Below are 14441 nucleotides of genomic sequence, written 5' to 3' on the forward strand. Positions count from 1 at the left end.
TTTCTAAAAGCATTTGATAAGTCCTGTCTTTGGATATTTCATTTTAGCATTATATTATTAATGGTGCATTTACAATGCATAATCCTTGCATTTAACAACCTGAAGATTGAAAGTCAGGGCTATTCCATTAAAATGAACATTATAGGGTAGGAAGGGAAATTTAAGACATGGGTAGTGGGTCATGTGTGTTTGTATGACCTTTTGACCATGTATGCAAAATTATTCAAAGAAAGCTAGTTGGTTTGGGTTAAAGTTTAGAAATCCCTTCCTACCCTCCACCGTCCATTCTAATGGAATAGTCCTATACATCTTATTGTATTTATAAAAACAAGATTTTTGTCAAGGTATGGAAAGCATTCGATCAGTTTTTGTGTATACTTTCATCTTGGTTTTTAATTTTCTATGTTGTGATTTGCATACTGTTGTTTGTCTTCTGATCGTTTCTTTGTTTTTTGCCATGGCATTGTATGTTTTCTATCTACTTATGAGTTTGAATGTGTCCCTTTGGTATCTTTAGTCTCTCTTTTACCTAAAATAGACACACATCTATTTGTTGTTACTCTTCAATTTCCTGTATATATATATATATTTATACCTGTTCAGCCATTTCTGTCATGACCATTCTGGACCTCTCATCAAATTCTGATTTACACTGAGACGTTTGTTTCTTTATGACATTAGAGACATCAGTCTGTGGCATAGGTTTCCACTGGTAAAGCCTGTCAATCTGTAAGAGGAAACATGTTAGGGTTCATAAAGAAATTAAAGAACCTTAGTGAGTGCGCTCACATACCCCACGTCCCCACATTGTCATTGGAGAAATAAAATATGTGTAAGAAAAAAAAATTGTATAAGAAAAAAAAAATGAATCATAATTTCCTGTCAATATGCACATCTACATAGTATGTCCTTATTATCTACAAAGTTTCATGAAATTATGTTGTGTGGTTTCAGAGGAGTTGCGATGACAAACTGTTGCAGAAGTACATTAAAGCAAATAAGTTCAAAGGGGCGTAACTCCTAGAAAAATAAAATGCTCCGCAGGGCGCAGCTTGATACGACCGCAGAGGTCGAACCCTGAACAGTTGGGGGAAGTATGGACACAACATTCAAGCTTGATACAGCTTTGGATTTGGATTGTGATTAAATATTTGACACAGCATAGGTTTCTAACACAGATTGAATGTGGTCTAAGAACTTAAAAATTTTAAATTGGACATTCACCTATTAAATTTTTTTGCGGTCGTATAAAAATTGAATCATAATTTCCTGTCAATATGCACATCTACATAGTATGTCCTTATTATCTACAAAGTTTCATGAAATTCTGTTTGTGTGGTTTCAGAGGAGTTGCGATGACAAACTGTTGCAGTAGTACATTGAAGCAAATAAGTTCAAAGGGGCGGAACTCCTAGAAAAAAAATTGAACTATAATTTCCTGTTGATATGCACATCTACATAGTATGTCCTTATTATCTAAAAAGGTTTCATGAAATTCTGTTGTGTGGTATCAGAGGAGTTGCGATGACAAACTGTTGCAATAGTACATTGAAGCAAATAAATTCAAAGGGGCGTAACTCCTAGAAAAAAAATTGAACCGTAATTTCCTGTCAATATGCACATCTACATAGTATGTCCTTATTATCTAAAAAGGTTTCATGAAATTCTGTTGTGTGGTATCAGAGGAGTTGCGATGACAAACTGTTGCAGTAGTACATTAAAGTAAATAAGTTCAAAGGGGCGTAACTCCTAGAAAAAAAATTGAATCGCAATTTCCTGTCGATATGCACAACTACATAGTATGTCCTTATTATCTAAAAAGGTTTCATGAAATTCTATTGTGTGGTTTGAGAGGAGTTACGATGACAAGAAACAGGACTGACGGACTGACGGACGGACGGACGGACGGACAGACGGGTCAAAAACCTTATACCCTCCGCAACCCGTTGCGTGGGGTATAATTAAGGTATGGTGCATTTGGGGTTGGGTTAGAATGCAGTTTTTATTTTATCTTACCAGGAATAAATTTTCAAATGATTGTTTCGTTTATTTCTTACAGTCAATTTCCTGGAAAAAAACAACTCTTTCTCAATTCTTTTTATATAGGTGCCATACACCTTATCGCTATTTATTATTGTCTGCCATGACTGGACATCACAATGGTTCTCGTAAGATTTTCGGACTCCAAGGAAAATTCAAAACAGAAAGTCCCCCATCAAATGGCAAAATCAAAAGCTCAAACATCAAACGAATGGAAAACAACTGAAGCCACAAAGGAAAAGTGATTGTTGTATGAAGTCATTAGTACAAATAGTACCGATAAGGTGTATTAGACCCACTTAAAAATTTAAAAGATTTCATATGCGATCCTCCCTGAAAATAGTTTGTGTTATTAAACCATTAAATTCATTTTCACAACAAATTTTTATCATCTGCGCCATCAAACTAAGCTATCATCTCATAGTTAACATTGGTAGATTTATGATTAGTTTGCAGAATTTTGAAAAATTATAGGCATCAATGTCATCAGTGATAAGACACAGTTAGTCAAAATATGGGCTAAAACCCTATCTGTGTCTATGAAAAATTCTTCCTTTTGGATCTCTAGATCTGACAATGCTCAACTATTGTTTTTAATGTGTATACTTTATTCATTTTTTTTTTCTTTTTAACTGTAAATACACTAAACCATACAATAACCCACTATGATATAATTTTCAAATTCAATCTGGACTAAATTGCAATAAAATGCTCCGCAGGGCGCAGCTTGATACGACCGCAGAGGTCGAACCCTGAACAGTTGGGGCAAGTATGGACAACATTCAAGCTTGATACAGCTCTGAATTTGGATTGTGATTAAATATTTGACACAGCATAGGTTTCTGACACAGAATGAATGTGGTCTAAGAACTTAAAAATTTCAAATTGGACATTCACCTATTATGGTCCAATATCCAAAATCTAAATACATGGTTAGATTCAGCATATCAAAGAACCCCAAGAATTCAATTTTTGATGAAATCAAACAAAGTTTAATTTTAGACCCTTTTGATCTCAATGTGGGCAAAGTTGATAACGGGGCCCAAAACTCAAAAATCTAAATACATGGTTAGATTCAGCATATCAAAGAACCCCATATATTCAATTTTTGGTGAAATCAAACAAAGTTTAATTTTGGACCCCGATTTGGACCAACTTGAAAACTGGGCCCATAATCAAAAATCTAAATACATGTTCAGATTCAGCATATCAAAGAACCCTAAAAATTCAATTTTTGTTAAAATCAAACTAAGTTTAATTTTGGACCCTTTGGACCTTTATGTAGACCAATTTGAAAACGGAACCAAAAATTAAGAATCTAAACACACGGTTAGATTCGGCATATCAAAGAACCCCAATAATTCAATTTTTGATGAAATCAAACAAAAAAGTTAAATTTTGGACCCTTTGGACCTCAATGTGGATCAATTTAAAAACAGGGCCCAAAATCCAAAAACTTAATACAAGGTTAGATTCAGCATATTAAAGAACCCCATATATTCAATTTTTGTTGAAATCAAACAAAGTTTAATTTTGGACCCCGATTTGGACCAACTTGAAAACTGGGCCCATAATCAAAAATCTAAATACATGGTTAGATTCAGCATATCAAAGAACCCCATATATTCAATTTTTGTTGAAATCAAACAAAGTTTAATTTTGGACCCCGATTTGGACCAACTTGAAAACTGGGCCCATAATCAAAAATTTAAATACATGGTTAGATTCAGCATATCAAAGAACCCCATATATTCAATTTTTGTTGAAATCAAACTAAGTTTAATTTTGGACCCTTTGGACCTTTATGTAGACCAATTTGAAAACGGAACCAAAAATTAAGAATCTAAACACACGGTTAGATTCGGCATATCAAAGAACCCCAATAATTCAATTTTTGATGAAATCAAACAAAAAAGTTAAATTTTGGACCCTTTGGACCTCAATGTGGATCAATTTAAAAACAGGGCCCAAAATCCAAAAACTTAATACAAGGTTAGATTCAGCATATTAAAGAACCCCATATATTCAATTTTTGTTGAAATCAAACAAAGTTTAATTTTGGACCCCGATTTGGACCAACTTGAAAACTGGGCCCATAATCAAAAATCTAAATACATGGTTAGATTCAGCATATCAAAGAACCCCATATATTCAATTTTTGTTGAAATCAAACAAAGTTTAATTTTGGACCCCGATTTGGACCAACTTGAAAACTGGGCCCATAATCAAAAATTTAAATACATGGTTAGATTCAGCATATCAAAGAACCCCATATATTCAATTTTTGTTGAAATCAAACTAAGTTTAATTTTGGACCCTTTGGACCTTTATGTAGACCAATTTGAAAACGGAACCAAAAATTAAGAATCTAAATACACGGTTAGATTCGGCATATCAAAGAACCCCAATAATTCAATTTTTGATGAAATCAAACAAAGTTAATTTTTAGACCCTTTGGACCTCAATGTGGACCAATTTAAAAACGGGGCCCAAAATCCAAAAACTAAATACACGGTTAGATTCAGAATATTAAAGAACCCCATGAAATCAAGAATAAAACCCCATTGAAATTGGTCAAGAAATAAGCAATTTATAGGAAGTATCTTCTTTTGCACAATACTGTGCAATTGAATATTTCTTGCTATTGGGCAATACTGTACAATTGACAATTTCTTGCTATTGCGCAATATTGTGCTATTGGATATTTCTTGCTATTGCGCAATACTGTGCAATTGAAGATTTCTTGCTATTGCGCAATACTGTGCAATTGAAGATTTCTTGCTATTGTGCAATACTGTGCAATTGAAAATTTCTTGCTATTGCACAATACTTATTATATAATAATTTACACATCCTGTTTGGTGTGTATCTCCTACCATATCATTATTTGCTTTTAAATATAAATCAGAAATAACCAACTTAAAATGGAAAATTTTAAAAGAAAAAAAAAAGAAAAAAAGAAAAAAAAAGACAACCCCCCCCCCCCCCCCAATTTTTTGAACCCCCTTATGATTCATCACCCCCAAACTCAATCCCAGCCTTCCCTTTGTAGTATGGTACCTTGCAGTACAATTTCAGAGAGATCCATACACTTGAACACAAGTTAGTGTCTGGAAACTAGAAAAATGCTTATTTTTGGCCCCTTTTTGGCCCCCAATTCCTAAACGTTTCGGGCAATTACCCCCAAACTCAATTCCAGCTTTCCCTTTGTGATATGGAACCTTGTAGTACAATTTCAGAAATATCCAAACACTTACACACAAGTTATTGTCATGAAACTAGAAAAATGCTTGTTTTTTGCCCCTTTTTTGGCCCCTAATTCCTAAAATTTTGAGGCAATTACCCCCAAAATCAATTACAGCCTTCCCTCTGTGATATGGAACCTTGTGGTACAATGTCAGAGAGATCCATACACTTACACACAAGTTATTGTCTGGAAGTTACAAAAATGCTTATTTTTGGCCCCTTTTTGGCCCCTAATTCCTTAACTGTTGGTACCATAACCCCCAAAATCAATCCCAACCTTCCTTTCCTGGTATTGAACCTTATGGTAAAATTTCATGGAGATCCATTCACTTAAACTAAAGTTAGAGTGCGAAAACCAATGTGTCTTCGGACGACGCCGGACGACGACGACGACGCCAACGTCATACCAATATACGACCAAAAAATTTTTAATTTTTGCGGTCGTATAAAAATGTCAATTAAAGTTAAACAATTTTTAAATTTGAAGAGTCAATTAAATTCTTTTACAAACATCAATTAAATGTAAACAATGTTTAAATTTCAAATGTTATTAAATCATGAACTAATCCAACACATTTAATTGACTCTTCGTCACTATCCTGATAAACAATCACAAGTTAGAATAATGTAAATTCAGAAATTATTATGATGGCTTAATTAATGCAAATAATGCAACAGTATCAGATTGGCAATAATAAAAAATCACATTCATAATTTTAGTACATGTAGTGATTTTCCTTCATAAATTTTATTCACTATCACATCAATTAGATTTTTCATATTTGCCAGTGGTCAAGGATTCACAATAATAAATACACACATTATTTCTGAATTTACAGTAGTCAACATATAGGAGATTTATCAATACTTTACCTTGTTCAGAGCTATAACAAAAGGAGTTTTTCTTTGTTTAAGTAGATTTATAGACTCGATTGTCTGAGGTTCTAATCCATGCATAATATCTACCACTAAAATAGCCATATCACATAAGGAGGATCCTCTAGATCGTAAGTTACTGAAAAATACAACAAAATCTCAATTAGCAAATCTAGTATTTAATGACAGGATAAAATATGGGCAATTATAAATGGAGGCGGGAGGATAGAAATTGAATTTTGGTTACTGTGGATTCATTTAGTTTCGTGGGTACCAATTTTCGTGGATTGATGAAAACTTGTATTTTCATGGATATTTCATTTCGTTGTTATGCCAAAGTCTGCATACAACCTTAAAGGAAATTTGTAATTCGTTGAAAATTATAATTCATGGTTCAACTGTACCCACAAAATCCACGAAAAATGATGAATCCACTGTAATGGAAGTAGGTTGTGGATTGTTTTTGTTGTATGTCATTTGATGTATGCAAAATGTCAAAGAAAGTATGTTGGTTGTTTGAGGATTTTTTATCTCCCTTCCTACCCTTTCAAATCCAGTCATATGGAATATCCTTATGACATATAATATAAAATCATCAAAGTACAAATTTTTATGGCAGTTTCTTATGCAACAGACCTCTGAATACAGGGCCTAATCTAGTATTTTGAAGAGGGAGAAGTGACTTCTCCTTCCATGAGAGAGAAGGGAGGAGTGAGATTCCATTACCGTTTCGGTTGCATCGTGTTTTCAAGCTTATCACTAAGGAAATTGTTATATATTAAATAAAAGATATGTTATTGTACACAATGTATATATAGAAAGTTCTTAATAAAAAGGTTTAGACAATATATAGTTGTTATTTATTTATTGAAACCATAATGTGTTCTAAATAAACTTTGTTGATCGGGACATGATGGAGTAGCCTAGTAATATTATCAAGATTATGATGCATTAAATTCATGTGCATCTGCCTCAATTTATTTTTAAAACTCCAGAAAAATATGATGAATTTCACATGACTGGGAATTTAATTTATATCACCACTTGTCATTGTTTTGTAAAACATTATTGAATGTCCAGGACATTTATGTTAGTTGTAGTAATTTGAGATTATCGTTGAAGATTGTAATCTATAAATGAAAATATCTTTCAATCTCAAGTTAATTATCCGATAAATAGCTAATTTCTATCATTTTTTAAAAATATCATCCATATCAATGAAGTGGTCATGAGAAAAAATCCACTGCTGATCACAATCTGGTCGAGTGTAGTACGTTTGCAATCACATTATCCATCAGCTGTCTTTCTACCTTTTATATTTCAATTTTTATTCAATGAAATTATTAATCCACCGTAAACTCCCACCCCGGCTGCCACCCTTTACCTACCGAATAGTAAAATTGATCATAAATAGGTCATAAAAATAAAACAAATCAGCTGAGTGATTACGCAACATCCTCAGATGAAAATCGTCGTAAAACGATAACTTAAACAGACGGTCAGTTTTCCGTTTGAACAGTTTTAAAAGTTATATCCGAGGATGTTCAAAGTCACCGTTGTATTTATTTAATTTGATCGTTTACAGTATAAGTCCTGGGTCGTTTCGAAAATCTCGAATTTCCTTGTCAGACGCCATTTTTTTTACCTGTGAGACTTGTCAATCACAAGTTGTCTCCCTTTTACCGATTTTGATAGCGATTTGACTTCCCTATGAAGTCAGTCGGCCGGCGAGATTTAGCGATTTTCAAAATTCTTTGGCGACTTAAATCCTCATTTCGCCGGCAAGATTATGGCCTGCTGAATATTCCATAACTGTTTGTTATTCATTATCTTCTATTAATAAGAGATAAATGACATAATTGCAAGATGGAATTTGTTAAAAATGTGATCCCTTAATAGATAACAAAATCAGTCCACTAATTTACATATAAGTGAAATTCCAACTATAAAAAGACTCAATTAGGATCTACAACAAATTTTGTAAAATGTGAAAAAAAAAATTGAATTGAATCTGTGCATAGGGTAAATATAATAGTGTAAATTGCCTTGATATTTATAACCTGAAGGATGTAAATGAGAAATGAGGCAAACACAGATAAGATAGGGCCATTTCATTTATTCAGATCCTGGATTGAGGGGGAACATACATTTGAAATTTTAATATGAAGGGTAGGAGTACACTTTTTGATGGTCCGAGTGATATTTAGGAAATTTAAATGATAAAAAATTCTTTCTGTTGTTGGGAAAGGAGTGTTCTGAAAATTCATTAGTTCCAAATTCAGGTAAATTTAAATGGCAACGCTCTGTCTGATATATGTGTGGTCAAATTAATTGAAAAACTCACATAAGGATATGTAGTTTATTATTTATCAATGCCTGGCAGATGAACAACAGAAACTGACACAGGCATGCAATGTTGGCTAAGAAGTCTGTGAAAGATCATCTAAAACTTAAGAAATCTGAACATCTCTGTTTTAAATAAATAGACAATGTGTCCATGGGACACAGATGATGCCCCTTTCTTGCATATAACGTTATAAAGGGGCATAACTCAAGAACGGTAAAATCCAAACTTGAACTGAGCTTTGTGGTAATAAGCATTGTGTATAAGTTTCATAACATTTGGTTGAGGCAAACTAAAGTTAAAGAGAACGGAAATTAATTTTGTGACATACAGACATACAGATGGAGGGACAAGGGTTACACTTAATGCACCCACTGCTGCGGCGGAGATATAAAAATAGATTTTACTAATTATTTGATGCCTTTTTCATCTGGAGGGATCCAATTTAATTATGTCTTCCAAGGCTTTTTGTTTGATGATAGCATCACTTAAAGTTCTTGAATATCTAGTAAATCCAACCTAGTTTATAGTTGTATTCATTATAGTTAAGCAAACTAAATATATCTAAATGGAAGCCAGATTTAAATTTAGCTTACTTACCTGAAAGACTCGTGGCCAGGTGTATCAATAATCAACATTCCAGGTAATTTCAATTCAGCTTTCTGAAACTAAAAGAAGTAAGGGACTTAAATAATGTATTAGCATTAGTTAGTCTAAACAATAAATATCAGTTAAAGCAGAAAAATTTGTAGAAGACTTAAAGCTGCAAAATTTACATCCTACTAAATGCTTTACAAATTACGTGCAATTTTTTGGTATTTATTGTTTTGAAAGCTACATATAAGTCTTATGTGGAGCAAACACTGATCTGGCAGACAATAATATCAGCCTGCTATCCCTGATGAATTTTAGTCAAAAGCAGCTGTTAACAATGAATTTACAATTATAACTAATTGTATCATGACACAGTGGTTTATGCCTTCTGATATTGATGATGATGATGATGATAGACAGCTGCTTAATGTCCAGAGGCAAATTAAATGCATATTCGGGACGAGAACATGTCAACGTAATATGTATATTAACCCTGCTTTGTACTAGACCAACAGGCTGAGCCAGATTTTTAACTTGCTAGTTTACAAGGTAACAGTCCGCAGGACGACATGTCACACTTTACAGACACATTACTCTGACTCCTAGTAGACCAGTCTCTGCTCTTACTCCTTAATGGTGTGTGCTTAGTGGAGAAGCAGCAAATACAAATTTTAAAGTCTTTGATTTGAACTGGCCAGGGTTCAAACCACAACCTCACACACTTATGGCAAACATGCTACTACGAGACCACCAAGGCAATTCCTTCTAATATTGTGCTAGCCATAAATGTTTTCATATTTGCCAAACATTCAGCGGTCTGTTCCAAACATGTCTAGTGTATATGTGATCGTTGTAATCGCGTAGTAATCTGATCGAAACTATTTGTAAAATTTGATCTTCACCTCTTTACACATTTTTGTGCTTTCTTTAATGGCACTAAAAGGAACATTTGTAGCACCAATCTGTTGGGTTATTCCCCCTGCTTCACCATCTTGTACATTTGTTCTTCGTAACTGAAAATTAAAAGGTTATATAAACAATGAAATTCTTTAATCTGTTTATTTAATATGGATTTCAATTGATTTCCTAGAAATTTATTGGGAATTGTGTACTGTAAATTCAGAAATTAATGTGTGCATTTACTAGTTATTACAGGATTCTGGTAAAAATGTGAGATCTAATTAATGCAATTGCAAAACTTATGTGAAGGAAAATCTACTGAAATTATGAATGCAAGTTATTGCTATGGAAAACTGAATACTGTCACATTTTTCGCATTAATAAAAACATCCCAATAGTTTGTGAATTTACTGTAGTTTGCATTCTGCACAATATATTCATTGTTTGATGTAGTTGATGTTAAAATCATTCTTATGAACTACTTTCTTTAAATTTTGATTTCTTGAAAATATAATAAAGGCTGAAAAAATTTGTATTTAATCTTACTGATGAATGATAAGTGTTGGATTTTTTTTTTATTTGACAGTGTCTACATGATCAAATACTCAGACACAAGTCTATCTGTACACAGTTCATATGTACTTCAACAGCAAACTTTACCTTGTCCAAGATTTTAGTTTTGCCTGTATCTACGTGGCCCAATACACAGATGACAGGTGCCCTCAGATTGTCTATTGATTTATTTTTCTCTGCTTCTTCTTTTCTTTTCTGAAAGATACATTGATTATTAAATACTTAAAATATTTAATGCAAAAGCAATTTAGTACATCATGATCTTCTTACTGCAGATTTCACAACAAACAAGAATGTGTCCATAATACACTCGCACTATCATTTTCTATGTTCAGTGGACCATGAAATTGGGGTCAAAACTCTAATTTGGCATTATAATTCGAAAGATAATATCATAGGGAACATGTGTACTTAGTTTCAAGTTGATTGGACTTCAACTTCAGCAAAAACTACCTTGACCAAAAACTTTAACCTGAAGCGGAACAGACGGACGAAAGACGGACAGAGGAACCGACAGACGAACGAAGACGCACAGACCGAAAAACATAATGCCCCTAGATGGGGCATAAAAATGGTGCTACCATTGGTTTATAATAATACTACATACTCCAGAATTGTGCTTGTGTCTTCCTTGATAATGCATTTTTTCATCAATGCATAGCACCTTTTGTTATAACAGACATAACATGAATATCATCAGCTATTGCAATATTATTTTAAAACACCAAACACTTTCCTATAAGCCCCATGTAGATTTTATTGTGTATTTGAATATAGCTGCAAATCCCATAGGAATTTAATCAAAATAAATATACAGTCGATTCCAGTTATTTTGCATAGCCTATTTGTCAGACAAAATTATGCAATTAAGCGGAGTATGCTTATATCCGAAATGCCAAATTACGGAGTGAAATAACATTGATAGTAAAGATCAGTAAAGGAAATCCCTGAAGAAAGATGAACGGCCATAATCCACTTACAACATGTTGAATGTTGATTTATTCTAATAAAAGTTATAAGTCTAGTGTTATTCATGTTATTGTGTTTTGTATTCTTTTAAGGGCATACGATACAGTTTTGATCCCATAATGAAATTTTGATGAAAATTTGCATATAGGCTATTTTTTACCTGATTAAATCAAATATGTAATAAAAAATATACCATCATGTGCTACTTTTTGAGTAAATTGAGGTTGAAATTTCAGATATTTCCTAAAAAAATTCGGATTTGTGGATGTATTCTTCCTTTCAACAGAAATACATAACTTTTTTGTTTTAAAAGATAAACACAAGCTGTTTTTTGTTAAATTATTTGTAATTTCTGTTGTATATAATGTTCTATAAATTTGTACATTTTATTTTTACAAATAACTCATATTTATCAAATGTTCATGAATGTAGAAAAAAACATCATTTTTTGCTGTATTTTATCAAATTAAAAAAAATTGCACTATTGACTTTTTCATGAAAATTGGTACACATAATCTTCCTACGTAATCAAACCAAATGTCATTTTAAAAAAGAGGGGTCCATGAACTCGTTTTCAAGTTAAATCAGTTTGAATGATAAAAATCAGTCGAAAACTGCATCTTTTCATGATAAGTCACAGTTTGATGTCGCGAAAATAACAATTTACGTTAGCAACGTCATTACTTCCCCTGTAACTGTATCGTATGCCCTTAATAAAGTTTATAAACACATTTTGTTTTTGTTTTAGTTTATTTGCGTACCGACGTTTCCTTTACCTGGGATACAAAATTAGAACAAATTGTTCTAAAAATAGATTTGTTTCTATGACCCGTAGGTACAATGTACATCATTACGCTTTGATTAAAATAAACTGTTCAACTATACTACACAGTTTAATATCATTTTTAACAATAAATGTGTAATGAACTGCCTTTGATATGCAGTATCTACCGCTTGCACAGTGATGTAACACTGTTTCTTTAACCTCGTTAGTTTCGTATATGCAAAGCAGTAAACAGGTAAAGGGGCCCTGTACGGGTTATTTGCTGGACACAAGTGTTGAACGTGTGAAAATATAATAATTAGAAGTGAATGCTCTTTTCCAAAAATAATAAAAATAAATGATTGACGAATAAAATTCTTCAACCATATATAAATACCCTGAAATGTTTAACATAAATGCAAATCACCCCAAGCAGAATTGCGAGAGTACACATTGGATGGTCTTTCAAAGTAAATTAGCAGGCGTTATTGTTTTTAAAATTCACCCCAAATGTAATCTATGGACAATGCTTAAAATCCAATCAATAATTAACACCTTTTGGGATAGAATGGTCATGTTTTTACAATTACCTGTTTTGACATTTTATGACCTGGAGGCTTAAATTAGAAAATGGGAAACTTCACCTGTGTACACATTGAGGGTTATTTTAAAGTAAAACTCCATCATATAAACACGAAAGAAACTGTTTTTAAACTTTATTTTAATAACACAAAAGCGAATATGAAATAATAACGAAAATAATGATGCATTCAAGAAAAATATACTTACCAAATTGCCATTTCTGGTCAAAAATCTTGTCAGTTTGAACTAAGCATATCTAGCCGGCAATTATTTTCTATGCAATTAACCGAGAGGCCACTTGTAAGGCTATGCATATAACCGAATAATTTAACATTAGATGAATGGGAAATGGTTTTGTGCAGGAGAAAATTATGCAATTAACCAAATTATGCTATTAAGCGGTATGCGACTGTAGTTCCAAAGGCGTTATGTTTAGAACAATATCATGTACTGCAGTAATTCTTGAAAACCATAATAGAGAAAATATTATTAGAAAAAATACTCAGAATGTTAAGATCCACCTAATTTGCATTTCTACCAAAATTATTAGAGTTATCGCCATTGAATAACGGATCCCGACCAATTTTTATGTTTTTGCTTGATATCTCAAAACAATAATAGAAAGACAGCAACTGTAATCATCAACAATAAGCTAAGGATTACAAATATAACTACCATAATTCTATCTCTAGCTTTCTCCACAGGGGTAAGTTCATCATCTTCTTCAGATTCCTCTTCACTCTCAGATTCACTTTCTTCTGATTCGTCTTCTTCTCCACTTTCCTCCTCCTCTTCTTCCGATTCCTCTTCATCTTCTTCTTCTGATTCTTCATCTGCCTTCACTGACACTGTCACTGGGGCTGGTTTGGGTTTCTCTGAGAGAAAAAAAGGATTAGATTTTCAATATCCAGCTATTTTATTCATTAAACCAATCTCAAGTTGTTTTTTATGAATGAGCTACAAGGTCAATAGAAATAAATGACATCATTTTGTATGCTTTATCTTTCAATGGGTTCTTACTGCGATATAATGACATAAGCATTGTGACATAGGAAATGTACAGGAAAAGGCAAAAATTTGAAATTCATCTACTGTGAATTCACTATTTTTTGTGGGATACCAATTTTCGTGGATTTCGTGGATACAGGGGAACCACGAATTCAAATGTTCAACGAATTTCAAATTTTCTATAAGCTTGTATGAAGATTTTAGCAAAACAAAGAAATCAAATATCCACGAAAATGCAAGTTTTCCTCAATCCACGAAAATTGATACCCACAAAAATAAATGAATCCACAGTATTCATAGTAAAATTATAAATTGATAGGTCTTTAATAAATAAAAGAAAAGAGTTCCAATGTCCCCCGCATTGCACATATTTCATCTTTCCAAGGCACAAGGGCAATAATTAAAAAAACACTTCTTTTTTTTTTGTTCTTTAAAACAATTTATAAATATCTTAAGAGAAATGAAGGCTTCAGAGCAAATGCAATTTCCATTATAATTATTTTTTTCTAAAGGGCATAAAAATATTTGATCAGCACTTATTTTCAA

At 32.6% G+C, this 14441-nt stretch overlaps 1 protein-coding gene across 1 annotated transcript in view; it reads right to left on the reverse strand.

Annotated features, from left to right (window-relative positions):
• The window catches only part of LOC127716699 (eukaryotic translation initiation factor 5B-like), a 90904-nt gene that overhangs the window by 50681 nt on the left and 25782 nt on the right, over positions 1–14441 (reverse strand). The window contains exons 13-18 of the mRNA XM_052222930.1: positions 13563–13762; positions 10661–10768; positions 10003–10113; positions 9107–9174; positions 6160–6301; positions 596–727 (exon numbers count right to left, since the gene is read on the reverse strand). Of these exons, the coding sequence (XP_052078890.1) occupies positions 596–727; positions 6160–6301; positions 9107–9174; positions 10003–10113; positions 10661–10768; positions 13563–13762 (761 nt within the window). The remainder of the gene's footprint in view (positions 1–595; positions 728–6159; positions 6302–9106; positions 9175–10002; positions 10114–10660; positions 10769–13562; positions 13763–14441) is intronic.

The sequence above is a fragment of the Mytilus californianus genome, unplaced genomic scaffold (assembly GCF_021869535.1).
Source record: "Mytilus californianus isolate M0D057914Y unplaced genomic scaffold, xbMytCali1.0.p SCAF_9, whole genome shotgun sequence".
Taxonomy (NCBI): Eukaryota; Metazoa; Mollusca; class Bivalvia; order Mytilida; family Mytilidae; genus Mytilus; species Mytilus californianus.